The sequence below is a fragment of the Heteronotia binoei genome, chromosome 21 (assembly GCF_032191835.1).
Source record: "Heteronotia binoei isolate CCM8104 ecotype False Entrance Well chromosome 21, APGP_CSIRO_Hbin_v1, whole genome shotgun sequence".
Lineage (NCBI taxonomy): Eukaryota > Metazoa > Chordata > Lepidosauria > Squamata > Gekkonidae > Heteronotia > Heteronotia binoei.
This window is the reverse complement of record NC_083243.1, coordinates 22303749-22323362: the sequence shown is the minus strand read 5'-3', so window position 1 is coordinate 22323362 and position 19614 is coordinate 22303749. Positions and strand designations below refer to the sequence as shown.

The 19614-nt window shown below is 45.8% G+C and overlaps 1 protein-coding gene across 1 annotated transcript in view; it reads right to left on the bottom strand.

Moving 5' to 3' along the window:
* Positions 1-3391: 3391 nt before the first annotated feature.
* ADSS1 (adenylosuccinate synthase 1) overlaps positions 3392-19614 on the bottom strand; it is a 42361-nt gene continuing 26138 nt past the window's right edge. Inside the window, exons 6-13 of the mRNA XM_060262681.1 lie at positions 17577-17684; positions 15100-15181; positions 13525-13651; positions 11535-11689; positions 9090-9214; positions 6899-6996; positions 5762-5911; positions 3392-3770 (exon numbers count right to left, since the gene is read on the bottom strand). Coding sequence (XP_060118664.1) covers positions 3718-3770; positions 5762-5911; positions 6899-6996; positions 9090-9214; positions 11535-11689; positions 13525-13651; positions 15100-15181; positions 17577-17684 — 898 coding nt within the window. The 3' untranslated portion in view covers positions 3392-3717. The remainder of the gene's footprint in view (positions 3771-5761; positions 5912-6898; positions 6997-9089; positions 9215-11534; positions 11690-13524; positions 13652-15099; positions 15182-17576; positions 17685-19614) is intronic.

Genomic DNA, 19614 nt, shown 5'->3' with positions numbered 1-19614 from the left:
AATAGGTCTCGCATGGATAATCTTGCACAAGGAAATGGCTGCTGCCAGCCAGCAAACAGTTCATTTTGTTTAATTCTCTTATCAATTTCAATAAGACCTTTCCTTTCCTTTTGCATCAGGCCTTGAACAGCAGAAATCATTTAGCAGAAAATGTATTTCCAAGTAATGCAAAGATAGATTAAACCCAAGCAATGATAGTTGGAATTCAAAGCTGCTTTAAAAGTTGCTGGCGATAATTTATGGCTTATTTCCTGGACTTCCCGCTATTGAATGCTGAAAACCCAACCTTAGTAAAAGCAGGGCTGCATTAGTCAATTTTGCTGTCCAAGATGCTCAGTATGTGCCAAGGCACCACAGTCCGAGGGAATGCTCCGGACCCTTTCCTGACAGGAACTGGAGCCTATCAGAAATGCAAACCAATTAGCACCCCACCAAATACACAGAGCCATGCTATTAACAATTTCTGAAAGTGCTTCACAAGAAAAGTTATTCGTTGCAAAGATATGAAAAACAGAAACGCTAATTTTAGGGAATGGCCTAGGGGAATTCTGAGAGAGATGCATAGGGACAGTTGTTTGGATGGAAATGCAGCCTAGAAAGGTTTTATATAAAATAAAGTAAGTATCCTAAAGAGGGCCCTGGTGCAGCCAAAACAGAGAATCCACTGTCACCTTTAAACACTTAAAAATACTCTTCTTCTGCCCAGGATATCTCCACATATACATTGTACATGCGACCAATGTTCCCTCTAAGCTGCAGAATCTTGTGATTAAAACATATGAACATATGAAGCTGCCTTATACTGAATCAGACCCTTGGTCATCAAAGTCAGTATTGTCTTCTCAGACTGGCAGCGGCTCTTCAGGGTCTCAAGCTGAGGTTTTTCACACCTATTTGCCTGGACCCTTTTTTGGAGATGCCAGGGATTGAACCTGGGACCTTCTGCTTCCCAAGCAGATGCTCTACCACTGAGCCACCGTCCCTCCCCTACTTTTCTACTTTGTGAGCTACTGGCATTAAAGTTGTGAGCTGCTGTATAAATTATTGTGCTCTGGGGTCATCCTTCCTGAGTTAAGACAAAATGTGTGAGCTGGAGGCTAAAAATCTGTGAGCTAGCTCATGCTAACTCAGCTTAGAGGGAACACTGCACGTGACCTCTGTCCCCCGTTTGTTGGCTCTCTAAGGCACCTGCTTGGCTCCTGTATGAAATAGGATGCAAGAATAGACAAAACCACTGGTCTGATCCAGCAGGGCTCTTATGTTCTAAAGGAGTGGGGAACCTCCGTCCTGAGGACCATATACGGCCCTCGGGGATTGCTGGACCGAACTGAGCCATGTGGTAGCCTCCCTGGGGCCTGGCTGGCCAGCAAGGATCATGGTGCCCAGACATGCTATGCAGCAGCCTCCCCAGGGCCAGGCAGGGATCACAGGGCCCAGATGTACTGTGCCGCAGCCTCCCTGGGACCCGGCTGGCCGGCCAGAATTGCTGCAGGGCCTGGAAAAGTTACTGTCACAGTTCAGTTTGCACTTGATTATCCCAGATGGTGTGGCCTAATATGCTAATGAGTGTGTGACCTAATATGCTAATTTGAGGGGATGTGGTCTAATATGCTACTGAGTCCTGCTAGGCTTTTTCTACAAAAAAGCCCTGGACCTATGCATTTGCCTAGGGCGGCGAGCCAGGTGTGTGTGTGTGTGCCAGATTAGGCTCTCCCCACGACTTTAAATAGAAAAACAATTATTTGCATTCATTTTGCTGGGCTTAATCATTCTCCCTCGGCGGAGCACTGTTTTTTAAGTTGATAATTTTTAATGGCCTGCGAATGATGTTATAAATATCCATATGGCCCTTGGCAGGAAAAAGGTTCCCCACCCCTGTTCTAAAGATTCCCTGTTAACTCCTGGGTTGGTGAAAGCTCTGCAGGTACCTTTTTACGGACTGTAAAGCTCCACCATAAAGGTAATAACTCGTCCTACATAGGAGGTCTACAAAGGTACCCATGTGCCTCTAACTCTGGAACACACTATATCTGCAATGTTCAGGATTCCAGCAGAGGCTATGTTTTTTAGTGATAACATGCAACCTCTGAGGCTTATGGCCACTCCTACTCTAGATAAGGCTGTTACTAGCAACAGGACACAGCTAGTTTTCTTCTTGTATGCAATATTTCCACAACAGAAGTCACGGAGCTTGGGAAAGTTCTGCCTGAAGAGGAACAAAATGGCCATAATGTCACAGCTAGGGATGGGCACAAACTAGGAAAATAAGAGGTTCGTTTTGGTTCGTGGGGCCACATGAACCACAAACCTTCACAAGCCTCATTGGTTATTGAACCTGTTTGTTTTGTGAGGTTTACGACCGGGCGAACTCGCTGCTTGGACTTCACTCGCATGCGGCAATTTGCAAAAGCCATTCAAAGCCTGACTGCCCAATGTAGCCCACAAAGGAGGCGATCCTGCGAGGAGAAATCTTCCCCCACAAGCTGGGCTGGGCAGCCTGGTTCAAACACACGCATGCACATGAAAGCTCATACCTTGAATAAAACTGTGTTGGTCTTAAAGGTGCCATGGACTCAAACTTTGTTCTGCTCCTTCAGCCCCACACAGCTACTCACCTAAAACTACTGTTGGTTTGCAAAGCAACTGAGAGTGCAGCAGTAAGGACTTGCTGCTGCTCACTCACAACACCCCAGCCACTCGCCATCTGCGGGACATCACACTCAGACCAGGAACTAAACAGGTGTGTGTGATGCTACTATGTCCACGTCCCTTCCTATGTTTTGTAGAACCTTCCAACCTGGCCAAAGTTTCTTTGATCGCCCACCTGTTATGCAACAGGCAAGAGCACAGCACATCCAAAGGAGTGTGTGAATACTTTTTTAAAAAAGGTGAAGGTAGTCCCCTGTGCAAGCACCAGTCGTTTCTGACTCTGGGGTGACAGACACCACATCACAACATTTTCACAGCAGTCTTTGTTCGGGGTGGTTTGCCATTGCCTTCCCCCGTCATCTACAGTTCCCCCCACCCCAGCAAGCTGGGTACTCATTTTATCAACCTCAGAAGGATGGAAGGCTGAGTCAACCTTGAGCCCGCTACCTGAACCCAGCTTCTGCCGGGATCGAACTCAGGTCATGAGCAGAGCTTAGGACTGCAGTACTGCAGCTTTACCACACTGCGCCACGGGGCTTCATGTGAATACTTGGGATGGCCTAAAGCTGGCTTTGTGTCTCCAGCTTGATCCGCTGCGGAGAAGAACTTCAGCTACTGGCTTTCTTCACTGTATGGGCCATCTCCTTTGCTCCTCCCTCATTTGTATCTGGGCAGTTTCTGGGATAGTTTCCAAGGTGGTATTTTTTTGCTTTGACTGGTAGACGTGAAAAGGACTACTCCATTTTGGTTTACCATTTCAATTGCTTAACACCTGAATAGCAACCATTCCCCCTTAACTGTCATCTACATTCTGGCATAAATTTCAAGTATTTGCAGAGGCTAGGAAAAATAATCTTTGTTTCAAAGGTGACCCTGAATTCTCCCCCCGTCCCAAAATCTGTCCTGTTCCTGATTTTTTAAAAATACATATACCTACTTGAAAATACAAGAGACGTCTAACCAAAATCTAACAATAACACTTCCGTTTTAAGAGCTGCTTCATCTCTGCTCGGAAGTCAGAAGGAGCAGACAAATACTAAAAATTGCTTCTCAAAGTTCTTTGTTCATTTAGAAGAGCTGGATCATCGATTCCCTTGATTTTCCAACTCCAACCCATTTCACTGCGGAGGAAAGACATAAATAATTATTAGCACAATTTACTTGGAAGTAAACACTAACATATTTTAGGCCATAATCTTAAATGTGTTAGTGCCGACTCCAGATCCCCTGCAGATTGAAAGCCAACGGATTTAGAATTGTGGTTCTATAAAATGAAAAGGATACTTAAACTTTGCCAGAAATGAGTAACAAAACTCAAATGTGGTCTATAAAACACTATCAACTAACAATTTATTCTAACATTTTAGCTCCATGCAATTACGCAGAGCATTTTTTTAAAAAGCCAAACTAATTGAAGCTATAAACGTAGAAAAGCTACAACGTAAAAGGCTATAGGCATGCTTATGTCCTTTTTAGCTATTAGAATCTTCCGCAATGGCAAATCCTCTGAGGCTGCAGATACTCCTGCAAATTAACAACTTCTGCAAATCAACATCTTGGTTGTAGCACTGATTTCTCTTCCTCCATTTCCATAAGAACATAAGAGCCTTGTTGGACCAGACCAATAGTCCATCTAGTCCAGCATCCTGTCCCACAGAAAATGAATGACAAGAGAGGCCAGGTCCATCAGCCACCTCCTGGAAGACTGGACACCTTTGATCCAATGGGTTTTACTTCTCTCTCCTGTTCCCCATCTCCCCACATTTATACCTTCAGCTCAAAGAGTAACTCCTGCTCCAAGTTGGAGAAACTCTATTGATTTTGGCTTGTTCCTGTTAGATTTTTAGTTAAGATAAAGAATATGCTATTTATCTATGCTTGATTTGGTACTTGTGAATATTTGTGTAAGGACATGTTCCTCCTCCCACTATTGTGCCAAATCCCTCAATATACTCTATATTCCTTTTAAAAGCAGGTCTCTGTCATCCCCTTTCCTATTGAAAACTCTCTACTCACAGACACTTCTAAAGTAAAAGATCCCAGCTTTCTGCACACTCTACAAACACGCAAGCCAATTCTCCGTGTTTCACTTCTCTCTCCTATTCCCCATCTCCCCACATTTATACCTTCAGCTCAAAGAGTAACTCCTGCTCCTGCTCCTGAATTTATGTTCACATGTTTTAGCGGGTGTAGGAACAGATGCGTATCAATTACACACAAAGCCCCAATCACATCCAGTTTGGCCCTTGACAGAACTAGATCACTGCAGGGTACGGGCCCCACTTGTTTGGGAATCACTCATTTAGCCCGATGAAATCCTGCCAAAGGTGACGCTGTTGTTGTTGTTCAGTTGCACAGTTGATTCCGACTCTTTGTGACCCCATGGACCAAATCACACCAGGCCCTCCTGTCTTCCACCATCCTCTGAAGTCTGCTCAAATTTGTGTTAGTTACATCAGTAACGGTGTCCAGCCATCTCTTCTTTTGCTGTCCCCTTCTTCTTTTGCCTTCTGTCTTTCCCAGCATCAGGGTCTTCTCCAGTGAGTGCTCCCTTCTCATTGGGTGGCCAAAGTATTTGAGCTTCAGCTTCAGCATCTGACCTTCCAGGGAACAGTCTGGGTTGATTTCCCTTAGGACTGACTGATTTGATCTTCTTGCAGTCCAAGGGACTCTCAAGAGTCTTCTCCAGTGAGTGCTCCCTTCTCATTTGGTGGCCAAAGTATTTGAGCTTCAGCTTCAGCATCTGACCTTCCAGGGAACCGTCTGGGTTGATTTCCCTTAGGACTGACTGATTTGATCTTCTTGCAGTCCAAGGGACTCTCAAGAGTCTTCTCCAGCACCACAGCTCGAAAGCATCTATTCTTCTGAAGGTGACATTACTGGCCAACAGCAAGTCTTCCATGTATGGCGTCTTGCTGTGGAAGCTCAGTGGGTGACCTTGGGCCAGTTGCACTCTCTCAGCCTAACCTACTTTGCAGGGTCACTGTGGTGACAAAACAGAGGAGCAGAGAACGATGCAAGTCACTCTGGGTCCCCCAGTGGGACAAGAGTGGAGTATTTAAACTAATTTATACAGAACAGGGGCTGTCTTGGAAGAGCAAAGGGAGCCTACCTGCCACTCCGACGTGGTTTTCCACAAACCGAATGTAGTTTTGTGCTTTTGGTGGGAGGTCCTCCCATTTTCTGGCATTAGTTGTGTCTGTCTTCCACCCTGGCATCGTTTCGTACTCCACCTCCACTTTCTGCAATATTTCTTGGTTAGCTGTATTTTTAAAAAAAACCAAACCCAAAGAGGTGTGAATCAGAACACAATTTAACGTTGAAAAAACTTGTACAAATATTTGGCATCATTATTAAGACATAACTGGTTGGGTTGGCAACAGCCGCTTGTTAGTCGACGTCAAGAAAATAAATGTTTAGGCTGAAGGAGTTGTCTGTATCCATTAGCTGCTCTCGGGCAGATTGTATTTTATTTTACGCCATGCTTCCAAAACTATTCCTGAGGGAGCTTACAAATCCCATTAACACAATAAAGAGTAGGCCCTAAACTAGAGGAACTACAGTAAAATGAGTTTTCGCGAATACAGTAGTAAATATCAAATCAAGTGAAATAAAAAAAAAAGAGATGGGAGGAAAAAATAAAAATGAACCGCAGTCACAGAGCCTCAGTTTAAACAGGAAATAATGAAGACGGCTGTTCTGTTTTCAAAAATTCTGGCATCAGTGTTACAAATAACACTTCCTCGGGAGGTGGTGGGCTCTCCTTCCTTGGAGGTTTTTAAACAGAGGCTAGATGGCCATCTGACAGCAATGGAGAGCCTGTGAATTTAGGGGGAGGTGTTTGTGAGTTTCCTGCATTGTGCAGGGGGTTGGACTAGATGACCCTGGAGGTCCCTTCCAGCTCTGTTTCTATGATATGTAGTCACCTTACTAGGTGAATGGCTCACACATGTAGCAGCACCATCCTGTGCGGGGGAAGGAGGGCAAAGCATTGCTAAGAATTGGCAGTGGAAAGTGCTCTCAAGTTGTAGTTAATAGCAACCCTATAGCGTTTTCAAGGCAGGAGACAAACAGGCCTCTGCATAGTGACTCTGGACTTCCTTGCTGGTCTCCCATCCAAGTACTAACCTTCTTTGCTTCCAAGATGCGATGAGATCAGGCTAGCCTGAGCCATCTAGGTCAGGGATGCAGAGAATGACAGGCAAGCAATTCCTTAAAGGTTCTGAAATCAAGATAGGTAACAACATACCTGGAAAATACGGAATCCTTTTCCCTCCCAGCTTGTAAGCAACGCCAACTTTGATCTCGTCGAGGACGTCCAGAATATCCAGCTTGGTTAATGCCAGACTGCCCAAAAAAAATCAATAGTCATATAGAATCATAGAGTTGGAAGGGATCTCCAGGGTCATCTAGTCCAACCCCCTTCACAATGCAGGAAACTCACAAACACCTCCCCCTAAATTCACAGGAAGATGATCTTCAAATTAATGTAAAGAAGATCTTCAAATTAATGCTTTAACGCCCCACTTCCTGTCTAAAACCCCTCCCCCCTTGCTTTCTCCTATGAATGTATAAGCCATCTCCAAAAAACGAACAGATATAAAATATGAATTTCGGTAATTACATAATGACTCTAACAGATGAATTACGAGAGTTTAATACACGCTTAACTCCCCCAATCCGTTTTCAAAAAACAGATATGGGCCACAGAGTAAAAAAAATATCAAATTCATAATAGTTTTTAAGCATGAATATAATGTATCAGTTAAGATAATGTATTATGCACAAGTGTTAGATTATTTTAAAACTTACAGGTAATGCAGGTGGTTATTTCCCCCTTCCCCCAGTATGAATTATTTGTATCTTAAGCTCCCAGAACCTACTATCCCTATCTCCAGTGCATGCACATATAATCTGAATCCATCCTATAAGCATAATTAAGGGAATCAGAGATCGATCACAGAATCATGCCCACACCTCTTCTCTCGAGCATGTATTCTGACCACCCTTCAGCCTAATCAAAGATCACATCAGCAGACCCACTAACCATGGTTAGGGCTAATCAAGGTGCTATCTTACCTGGTTCTTCAAAAATTGATTAATTCCTTCCCCCCCACACACACCCTTCTCTTTCTCCAGGTTATAAAGCAGTAGGGAGACACCTAGAGGGTGGGATCACACTAGAGATTTGGTATGTCATTATCTCAACTCCGAAAAAGCCGTTTGAGTTTGGTCCGTTTCCGAGGGATCAGACACTTGCTGTGGTCTGTGGTTGCCCATTCAATGTGCTAGCGCAGCTCAAGCACCAAACCACTCCAAGAGGCAGGTTAAATTTTTAATAAAGTCGCATCGCGATTGCACACAAGCAGAAAAGGATGAAGTGACAAAAATTCTGAGCGTGCCGGAAGTGGTTTGGCACAACCACACTGCTTTTCTGTTTGAGAGTTGCCCCAGGGCCATCAGACAGCCACAGCAAATATGTGACCTAAAGGTGATTCAGGGGGATACTACTGGAAAGATCCAGGTGGCTTTTTAATCCGGATAGGCGGCGTCTGGAGATGGGATGAGAACGGGTGCAGCTTGGAGGGCAGATGTGCTCATGTGATCGTGCACATTTAATCCGAATGGGAGGCATGGCTAGGTCGGGCCAAATCTCTTGTGTGATGGCACCCCAAGGTTACTTCCACACCGGGTGTTTGGTTCAGCGGGAATGCTAACATGAAGGGTTTCTGAAGTGCCTTCACAATTTCTCGCTTTCTTTCAGCTTTGCTGTGATCCTTCCTAAACCTCCTTTTTTGGAATAGGAGGGAATGCCATGTGGACAGGAAAAATCCAGATCTCTTCCGATCCAACCTGCATCAGTACCACTTCTCCTCCTCCTGTGACCACCATTTTCAATTGGGTACCCAAATACATTTGAAGGAAAGGCAGGGAAAATCATGGGAACCAGAATCTATGAGTACTAGGGTTGCTAACTTCCAGATGACACCTGGAGATCTGCTATTACAGTTGACCTTCAGACAAGCAAGATCAGTTGCCCTGCAGAAAATGTCTGGCTTTGAAAGGTAGACTCAATGGCATTATACCCTACTGAAGTCCCTCCCCCCCGCACCCTCCACCCCCAAAAATCTCCTGGTATTTCCCAACCCAGAGCTGGCAACCCTAATGAATACTGGATAGCTGCTACAAAAAGTTCTTTGCTTGTAGCAGCAATAAGACCTGTTACCATGTTGGAAGCAACCTATGTCAAATGTGGCTTCTCACTGAGGCAGAGATTAATATTCTCTCATGACAACAGGGGCAATATAGGTTTTTGTCAATACACACACAAAAAATACTATACTTGGCTAGACTACTCTTAAAAGTTACCTACATATTGGTAATCCACAGGGTAAAAAGCTATGAGTTCCAAGTGTAGCTCAAAATCTGTGATTGCTTACGCGGTGAATCCGTTGATCATATGAGCGTATCGCAAAATGATAAGGTCTAGCCAACCACAGCGCCTCTTCCTGCCCGTGGTCACTCCCCACTCGTGGCCTCGAGACTGTAGGAGGTCTCCGATTTCCTGCCGGGAAGCAAAAATATTGACCGTCGGAGCTAAGCATCAGGCAGTCGAAAGGATCTGATCGTTCCGTTTCCAAAGTCAATGCCATAGTTAAAAGTCAATACACAATGATGCATAAAAACAGTAGATTGGCTCTGACCAAAAAGTTAAGAGTCCATGGGATTCCCATGTACACAATACACCACATTCTACACATTATTCGGCAAAATAATGCTTTATGTAGTGGTGGAAAGTACCAATTTACAGTGACCCTTGTAGGAGTTTCAAGTCAAGTGACAAAATAGAGGTGGGTTTACCATGGCCTTCCTTGGCATAGCGACCCTGGCCATCCTTGCCAGTCTCCCATCCAGGGGTGGAATTCTAGCAGGAGCTCCTTTGCATATTAGACCACACACCCCTGATGTAGCCAATCCTCCAAGAGCTTACAAAATAGAGCCTTGTAAACTCTCGGAGGATTGGCTACATCAGGGGTGTGTGGCCTAATATGCAAAGGAGCTCCTGCTAGAATTCCACCCCTGCTCCCATCCAAGTACTAACCAGGGCCAACCCTGCTTAATTATGGTTTAAAGCAGTGGTGGCCAAACTTGCTTAATGTAAGAGCCGCATAGAATAAACGTCAGATGTTTGAGAGCCACAAGACATGAACATCAGATTTTTTTTGGGGGGGGGGGAGAAAGGAAGGGAAGGGAGGTGGAAAGAAACCAACTTTAACTTTAAATGCATTTTCCAAGCCACCGGCCAAAGGGGCAGTGCGGGCTTTGAGAGCCACACAATGCGTGTGAAAGAGCCATATGTGACTCTCGAGCCACAGTTTAGCCACCCCTGGTTTAAAGACATCCAGCCTATATCAGGGGTGGCCAACGGTAGCTCTCCAGATGTTTTTGCCTACAACTTCTGGCTGGGGCTGATGGGAGTTGTAGGCAAAAAACATCTGGAGAGCTACCGTTGGCCACCCCTGGCCTATATCAATTTTTAAAGCAATTCTTGTCTTTGCTACAGGCCTTTAATCCACATACTAGGGCACACCATTCGTTTCTGAAACTGGAGGGTGGGAATCAACTTGTTCCAACTAGTTTTTCCAGCAAAGCTGTCTCCTCCAGCTATTAGAAAACACAAAAGGCAAATTCTGCTGAATTCCACATGGCGAGACTCGGGGACCATGCCACAGCAGTGAGAGAACATCACCGCAAGCCACAGGTGCCTGCCTTGGCAACAGAGTGGTATGCTACAGAACTAGGGTGGCCAGCTCCTGGTTGGGAAATGGAGATCTGGGTATGAAGCCTGGGGACAGTGGGTTTTAAAGATGGAAGGAGAGAGACTCCATCCACCAAAGCAGTCGTTTTTGACAAGGGAATTGATTTATCTCGCCTATGATGATGATATTGGATTTATATCCCGCCCTCCACTCCGAATTTCAGAGTCTCAGAGCGGCTCACAATCTCCTTTATCTTCCTTCCCCACAACAGACACCCTGTGAGGTTGGTGGGACTGAGAAGGCTCTCACAGAAGCTGCCCTTTCAAGGACAACCTCTGCCAGAGCTATGGCTGACCCAAGGCCATTCCAGCAGGCGCAAGTGGAGGAGTGGGGAATCAAACCCGGTCCTCCCAGATAAGAGTCCGCACACTTAACCACTACACCAAACTCCCGAGATCAGCCTAGAGATCAGCTATAACCCCAGAGGATATCCAGCCACCACTGGGAGGATGGCAGCTCTAAAAGCATGCAGAAATTGCACAGTACTAGGAAATTAAGCAACTGTGTAAAGAAAGAGATCATTAAGGCCACATGCATCCTGCTTTCAGAAGGAGGCTTAATATTTGTGGGGCTCCAGGAAAAAACACAGCCCCTCTCAGCATTAACTCTGCCTGAGTGTCAGACAATGGCCATCCATTAGTTACTAAATCCACAGGTGTTAACTCCTGTGTTCTTTTCCATTGCTGTGGTTTTTTTGTGAACCCTGGAGGAATCAGATGGGGGTGGGGAGTTTTAGGACCCACATGGCTCCACAGTAATAAGGGGTAAAAGTGGTGGAAATCGCTCCTCTTTCCTGTTTCGCTCATGCACTTCTGCTAAGGAAGGGGGGATTAAACACACCTTGCCCCATCTTCCTCCAGTTCGCCAACTCACAGCTGTTCCTCTGTGTGGATTCTGCAGCCTCCCTCCCCACCAGTGATCTTTTCAAGAGTCAGAGGGAACTGCAGCAATGAAGAGGAGTGTGGGGAAACTCCTGTGTGCCTTACACAACTCAGGCAGTACAATACGGCCCACCGTTCTTCCCTAATCAACCTCATTTCTCGGCATCGGTCAAGTCCAACCTACATTTATCTGTTCAGTGGGAAAGGCTCCAATTCCCACTCTTGTCGTGTAGGCCTTTACTACACCATACACCTCTCCAATATACTGAGGAGGGATACCGAGTCCGGTACAAACGCCGCCCACGGTGCAGTTGGAAGAGGTCACGAAAGGGTACGTGCCTGCAAAAAAGAAATACAAAACATAGGAATTGTGCATAGAAGACATGCTGTTTTGCTCTATATATTTTAAAATAACCTCTCACATGCACCATTAATTACTCTGAGGGGTTTTATAAGGCTAGAAGAGCCTCGCTTATAGTAACAAAATCATATGAGGGTGGAAGTCGGCACAGCAAAGAAGAGCTTGTGAAGGGGGTTACTGGGGCAGAAAAGCAGAAACTGAATCTTAATTTTATAGTTTTTCTTAAGGATACACTACATGCAGGGGTGTCAAACATGTGGCCCGGGGGCTGAATCAGGCCCCCGAAGGGCTCCTATCAGGCCCCCGAGCAACTGGCTGTCATCTGCTTCCTTCTCCCTCTCTCTTGCTTCCTTCTGCATTACAACTTGCTTTGCCAGGCTTGCTCAATCACACAGGAGCTAGAGCAAAGCCTCTGTTTTCTCCATTGGCTGAGGCTTCTCCCTTGGGGAGGAGGAGGGGGAAGCTCTCTCAATCGCACAGCAGAGCTACTGAGCCAAGCCTCTCTTCTACTGGCTGAGGCTCCTCTCCCTCCTGGTCCCCTAGGAAAGGAAGGAAAGAGCCAGAGCCTCCTTTGCCCAGTTCCCTGGATCCCATGGGAGAGATACAAAGAAAGCACCTTTAAGACCAACGTGCTAATGTTTTAAGTATGTTTTATTTTAAGCTTTTAAAAAAAATCTGTGTGTTTATCTGTGTCCTTAAGTTTGCATCTCTGCTTCCTGGCACGACATTTTATGACACACACGGCCCAGCCTGACAAGGTCTCATTTATGTCAGATGCAGCCTTATAACAAATGAGTTTGACATCCCTGCACTACAGCATGGCAAGTGCAGGAGGCCTACAGTGACCCTGTAGGATCTTCAAGGCAAAAGGCGAACAGAGGGGGTTTGCCACTGCTTGCCCCTTAGTAATGTCCCAGGTCTTCCTTAGCGGCCTCCTATCCCAGTGCTAACCATGGCTGACCCTCCTTAGCTTCCAACTGACCTGCCCAGGCTAGTCCTGGTATATATCACACCCCATTCCGAAACAGGAGATTCCGAATGGGAGAGTCAAGTGGTTAGCATGTCAGCCTAGAATTTGGGAGACTCTGCCATGGGCCTTCCTAGGCCAGTCACACACACTAAGCCTGAGCTACCTCACAGGGTTGTTGTGTGGCTAACACGTACAAATGATTCTGAGGGCTGCTTCTAGTATTTTTAGACACAACAGAAAAGAGCCAGAGACCAAACCAGCACATGTATATGTTTCCGTGATGAAGATGTACAATCTCCCAGCCAGCCTGCGGAGTTTACTGTACACTGAATGTGCATTTGTGGCTGGGAAGCAAATGTGTAACTCCTCCCTACATCCACACACACTTAACAACCCTGAAATCCAGAGGATGTTTAAACTGCAGGTCTTTATATCCTGTACTGCAGAAATACCTTAAGAACATAAAAGAAGCCATGCTGGATCAGGCCAATGGCCCATCCAGTCCAACACTCTGTGTCACACAGTGGCAAAAAAAATTATATATATATACACACACACACACTGTGGCTAATAGCCACTGATGGACCTCTGCTCCATATTTTTATCTAACCCCCTCTTGAAGCTGTCTATGCTTGTAGCTGCCACCACCTCCTTGGCAGTGAATTCCACATGTTAATCACCCTTTGGGTAAAGAAGTACCTCCTTTTATCTGTTCTAACCCGACTGCTCAGCAATTTCATCAAATGCCCACGAGTTCTTGTATTGTGAGAAAGGGCAGAATATAAGCCCACAAAATAAATAAATTTATGGAGGAAGACAAGCGTACTGGAGAAGGTGGCTTACCAAAGTCAATGTCAAGCAGAGCTGCGTTGGCCCCTTCCACGAGGATTTTCTTTGGCGAGCCATGCAGAGCCTCATACATAAAATAAACTCCATCTCGGACCATGGGTCTTATTTTTTCAGCATAGGCCTGCAAGAGTCAACCTGCATATGTTTAATCAGATATTTCTACTGGATTGGCTACACGACAGAAAAAAGACCAGAAGCTAAGGCAGAGCATCATAGCCTTCAGGAGACTGAAGCCTCTAATTAGGGTGATTCACTGCAGGTGAATTTGCAGTTTCTCTGAGGATAGTCAAGCCATCTGTACTCTCAGGGACAAGACTCCCAATTGTAACTCAAGAGTGATTGCAAATTTTCTCCTCCAATTTATGCTAGTCACCATTTTATCTAAAACAATGAACTGGGCTCATGTCTTTCTGCAGTACTTCCTCCCTACGGTTGCATCAAACAGATGCACATTCCTCTCTCTTGTTCTTACAGCCAGGGGACGCTAATCAGGAAGTTTCCTGGAATCCTACGAAATACAACCAACTCATTCCCATATATCCAGTTCATAATCCACCAGCTCTCAGATATTCTACAAAGTTTGCCAAGTGTCCCTACTAGGGCCACTGACTTTGAAATGGCAGTAACAAGCCCAAAGCCCATCTCTCAGCCAAACCTAAATGTCTAGCAAGGGGGTCTCGGGCCAGTCATGCAACAAAGTGAGCCCCTTTGCCATCCTGGAGAGCCGTTGCCCTTGGAAGTGATGCTGTGTGAGAGGGGATTCATGTATAAAAATTACACTGCTCACTATCTCACTGCGATTTCCCAAGGAACGTATGATCGGCTACCATTCCAAAGCACCATACTGGATGTTACATTTGCAACATGACTATCGCTGGGTGCTGACGTCACTCAGAGATCATAAGAGTATGTGCATGAACTCTGAAATGCGCTTGTTTAACTTCCGAGGGCGGTAAAACGAAGACCCAGCTTGCTGGGGGGAAAGTGTAGATGACTACAGAAGGCAATGGCAAACCACCCCATAAAAAGTCTGTCGTGAAAACACCCTGATGCGACATCACCCCAGAGTCAGAAATGATTGGTGCCTGCACAGGGGGACTACCTTTACCTTTTTACCTTTAGTGTTATCTAAAGCTTAAATGTCTTTAAGAATTAAGAACAACATGCTGTCAAATGACAACTGACTTGTGGTGACACCATGAGGTTTCCAAGGCAAGGGATGCAGAGAGGGGTTTGCCATTGCCTTCCTCCATGTCCTCCGTGGTGGTCCCCCATCCAGGTAGTGACCGTGGTCAATCCTGCTTAGTAGTCTCCAAAGCCTGATGAACCCAGACCAAAACTAGGCATAAAAACGAAACGTAATGTACCATGCACCTTTTGCTATACGCCTTTCTTCTGGTCGTTGTCTGCACTTCCAGGTATGTTCTCTTTAAAGCTGTGTCTTTTAAAGATTATAAAGGCAGAAATATCTTGTACTAGATCACCTTATTTTTTAAAAAATTCTCTTCCCGACCTGTGATGTCGCTCTGCGTTGGTCAGAAGTTGCTTGCTGAAGTTTGAGATGTTTACCTTTAGTTTCCGCAGCTGTCCGTCTGTGTCGACTTCTAAAGAAGGAAACATTGACTTGTACTGGTGAGCCAGATTCTTGAATCTGTAAAACAGCAACCGTTTGAACAGTACTTTCACACTTCATCCTCTGGCACTTACAACCTTTGGCTTCCATTCACAGAATGACTCAATGTAAAGCAGTGGTCTCCAACCTTTTTGGCACCAGGGACCAGTCTTGCGGAAGACAATTTTTCCAGGGACCAGGGAGGGGGGTGGGGTGATGGTTTTGGGATGATACAATTGTGTACTTTATTTCTATTAGTTTGGCATGGTGGTTAAGTGTGCAGACTCTTATCTGGGAGCACTGGGTTTGATTCCGCACTCCTCCACTTACAGCTGTTGGAATGGCCTTGGGTCAGCCGTAGCTCTCGTAGCAGTTGTCCTTGAAAGGGCAGCTTCTGGGAGAGCTCTCTCAGCCCCAGCCACCTCACAGGGTGTCTGTTGTGAAAGGTAAAGGAGATTGTGAGCCGCTCTGAGACTCTGAAATTTGGAGTGGAGGGCAGGATATAAATCCAATCTATTATTATTACTACTACATTATAATATATAATGAAATAATTATACAACTCACGGCCCAGTTGCTAACATACCCTGGACCGGTACCAGTCCATGGCCTGTGGGTTGGGGACCCCTAACGTAAAGAGTTCTCTAACAAAGGTGCATAAAGTTCAAATGGGACTGCCCAGTGGATCAGTTCTCAAGTGGAGCAGATAGGCTACTGCTGCGCTTGTTAGAAGTAGGGTAGCTAGCCTCCAGGTGGTTATTCATTGAGTAAAATTGTCGGCGTTCTTACCCATGATTGAAATCCTTTTTGTAAAGCTTGAGGAAGCTAAAAGCGAAACGGGGGAAATTAGTACAAACCTGTTGCACTATGGACTGACTGGCTGCACAGCCCAATGAATTGCGGGCTGTACTTGTTTGCAGATACTGAACGGACTGAACACTAATCAACTTCACCGGAACGTTCCCAAGGAAGCTTCAACTTTTTCTTGTGAGACAAAGAGGGACTGCTGTTCTGGTGCGACCGTCCCTTATTTTGTATGAAAAGGTTTATATTTGTAAAAATTAATATATGGATTATTTCTCCATTTTGGAATAGCTTTCTATGATTTTTGGACACAGGCTGGACTTCACGGTAGCTTTTGCATTTGTCTGCTTCACCTCGGTTTGCTGTGATTCTCTTTTGTGGTTGCACAGCCTCCAGGTGACTGCTGGACTGACGTTTCCTGCTGTCCCAGTTGATCTTCAGACGACATAAATCAGTTCCCCAGGAGATAATGGCTGCTTTGGAAGGTGGGCTCAGTAATGGCAAATTGTACCCTGCTGAGGTCCCTCTGCTCCCCGGGCTCCACCCCCAAAATCTCCAGAAACTTCCCAACCCTGAGCTGGCAAGCCTGTGTTAAAGCCACTCAAAGAATTTAATTTCATTTTCTGATTTATACCCCGCCCTATCCCATAAGCGGGCTCTGGGCAGCTCACAACATTTTAAAAAAATCTTACAAAACATCCTACATCCAAACTAAATAATCTCATAGTTACAGAATTAACAGAAACTATGATCATTGGCAACAGGTCATAAACCACATATAGGCTGGTAGTGTTCAGCATAACATCAACACCTAGATGGTAAGGTGCTGGGGGAAGCAGTGATTTCAGGGGACACCGGCTGGATCGATTAAAAAGCCTGGCGGAAGAGCTCCGTCTTACAGGCCCTGAGAAACTTAGATAAGTCCCACAGGGCCCGGATCTCCAGCGGAAGCTCATTCCACCAGGTGGGGGCCCAGAACAAAAAGGCCCTGGCCCTTGCTGAAGCCAATCAGGCGTCCTTAGGACCAGGGATCACAAGGAGATGTGCATCTGACCTCAGAACCCAGGGGGGCTCATATGGGGAGAGGTGGTCCCAGAGATATGCAGGCCCCAGAACAGGTTGAACCACCTGAGTTTAGTCCACTGTGTGACGCAAGAGCATTGCACGGAATGGGCCACTGGCCTGATGAAGAAGAGGAGATTGGATTTATACCCCACCCTCCTCTTGGAGTCTCAGAGCGGTTTACAATCTTCTTTTCCTTCCCCTCCCCACAACAGACACCCCGTGAGGTAGGTGGGGCTGGAGAGAGCTCTCCAAGAACAGCACTGGGAGAGTTATGACTGACCCAAGGTCACATCAGCAGGTGCATGTGGGGGAATGGGGAATCAAACCCAGTCCTTCCAGATAAAAGTTTGCACACTTAACCACTACACCAACACGGCTTCTATTATGTTCTTCTTCTGAAAACTCAATACATCTGGAAATTACTGAAGGGCTAAACAATGAGTTACATAACTGTTCCTGTCTCGCTGCACTCCGCCTCCATACATTTAAAATCTTTACTAGAAAGAATTACCACGTAAGACTACAATTCACTTTTTTTAAAAAGTTGCATGGCTTATCAGAATACCTTGAAGAAAATTCGTCAAAGTCTGAGAGAAGGTCACAGACCCGAAGGCCTGTCCGCGCAGCTTTGGAAGAATAGGTTGGTCCAATTCCTTTCTTTGTTGTGCCAATACTAGCAAAACAAAAAAATAATAAATTGTTATCAAAAGCTGGGAAAAGTAATAAGACAGCTCTAAATATATAATGTGGAATCACTCAGAAAAGGGTAAACATTTTGCTTTGTAACTTAAAACTCCTAAAATAAAGGATTTATCCCCTCTTAGATGTCACTTGAAATTTTGGGAGGGGAGTGGGGGTAGAAGAGAGCTGATGTCTAGTCCAGCCATTTGGTACATGGAACTTCAAAAGCTTCATCACATATTACACAAAAATGTTTTTCGGGTGGCCTGTTCCTTCACAAGCTACCCGAATGACACCACTAATCCTACCATCCTCTAATCTTTTCATCTTAGAAAAGAGATAACTAAAAGGTGCAATGATAGAAGTTTATACAATTATGCACAGGGTGGAGACTTTTTCTCCCTCTCCCAGACTTACTAGAACTTCTGGGCATCCAAGGTTCAGGAAAGACAAAAGGAAATACTACTTTACACAGAGAGTGATTAAAATGTGGAATTCACTGCCAAAGGATGCAGTGAGGGCCACGGGAATAAACAGCTTCAAAAGGGGATTAGATAGATTAATGGAGGACAAGTCTATCAATGGCCACTAGCCACATTCACTGAGGGGAACCTCCAAATTCAGCAGCACTAAACCTCTGGATTCATAATAACCTAAGAGAAGCCATGTTGGATCAGGCCAATGGCCCATCCAGTCCAACACTCTGTGTCACATAAGAACATAAGAGAAGCCATGTTGGATCAGGCCAATGGCCCATCCAGTCCAACACCCTGTGTCACACATAAGAACATAAGAGAAGCCATGTTGGATCAGGCCAATGGCCCATCCAGTCCAACACTCTGTGTCACATAAGAACATAAGAGAAGCCATGTTGGATCAGGCCAATGGCCCATCCAGTCCAACACTCTGTGTCACACGGTGGCCAAAAAAGCCCAGGTGCCATCAGGAGGCCCATCAGTGGGGCCAGAACTCCAGAAGCCCTCCCACTGTTGCCCCTCCCAAGCACCAAGAATACAGAGCATAACTTGCCCCAGACAGAAAGTTCCAACAATATGGATGTTGGGATTCCAGAGACAGGAGGCAACATAAGGGGAAGGCCTTGGCCCTCTATGCCCCTGATGTTGGTCATCCAGAGGAACTATCTGGCCACTATAAGAGACAGGATGCTGGACTAGACGGACCATTGGTCTGATCCGGCAGAGTTCTTCTTATGTTCTTATGCATCATCTCCTTGTGCACCCTGCCTTGAAAGGGGCCCTCTATTGTAATAGCCAAGATATACTTCTACCTATCCTGACTTCTGTCTCTGTGTTATTGCCTTCACTCACACAGTCTTATGACAGATTCTGCAGAGTCATTGGGAGAGCTACAAAGTAATTGCTGTTTCAACAGGTGCCCCTTCGCGCCTCCCTCCCAAAGTTCACACGGTGGCTGGACTGGTGCACGTGACAAAAAGTGAATTTCATGCCAAGGGGTATGTTCCAGCTGAGGTTCCTGTGGGTCTCTTCTCTTCACGCATATCTTTCACAGCTCTTCCAAACAGGATAGATGAGTATCGCTTTCCACTTCACTGACCTAGTTAAACCCAGCATAGGGGGCGTGGCCAGGATGTACCGGGGGGGGGGGAGAGAAGCGTGACAGCTAAGAGAGCATTCTACATTTACTAAGTCGCTACTGACACTGCCAACATTTAGGGGCTGCACACAGATGTAGATGTCATCCCTCTAGCAAAGAAGGAATCTTTACCTGCTCAGGGCAGAATCTTCCCTGCCGCTGAACAGGTCGGATGTTGGGATCCTGACGCACACTGCAGAGGTTTGGCTGCCAAATTTGTGCAGATGTGCCAAAGGAGTATGAGTGGGAGGGCCACAGTGAGAGGCCTTCTGGAATTCTAGCCCCACTGGTGGACCTCCTGATGGCAA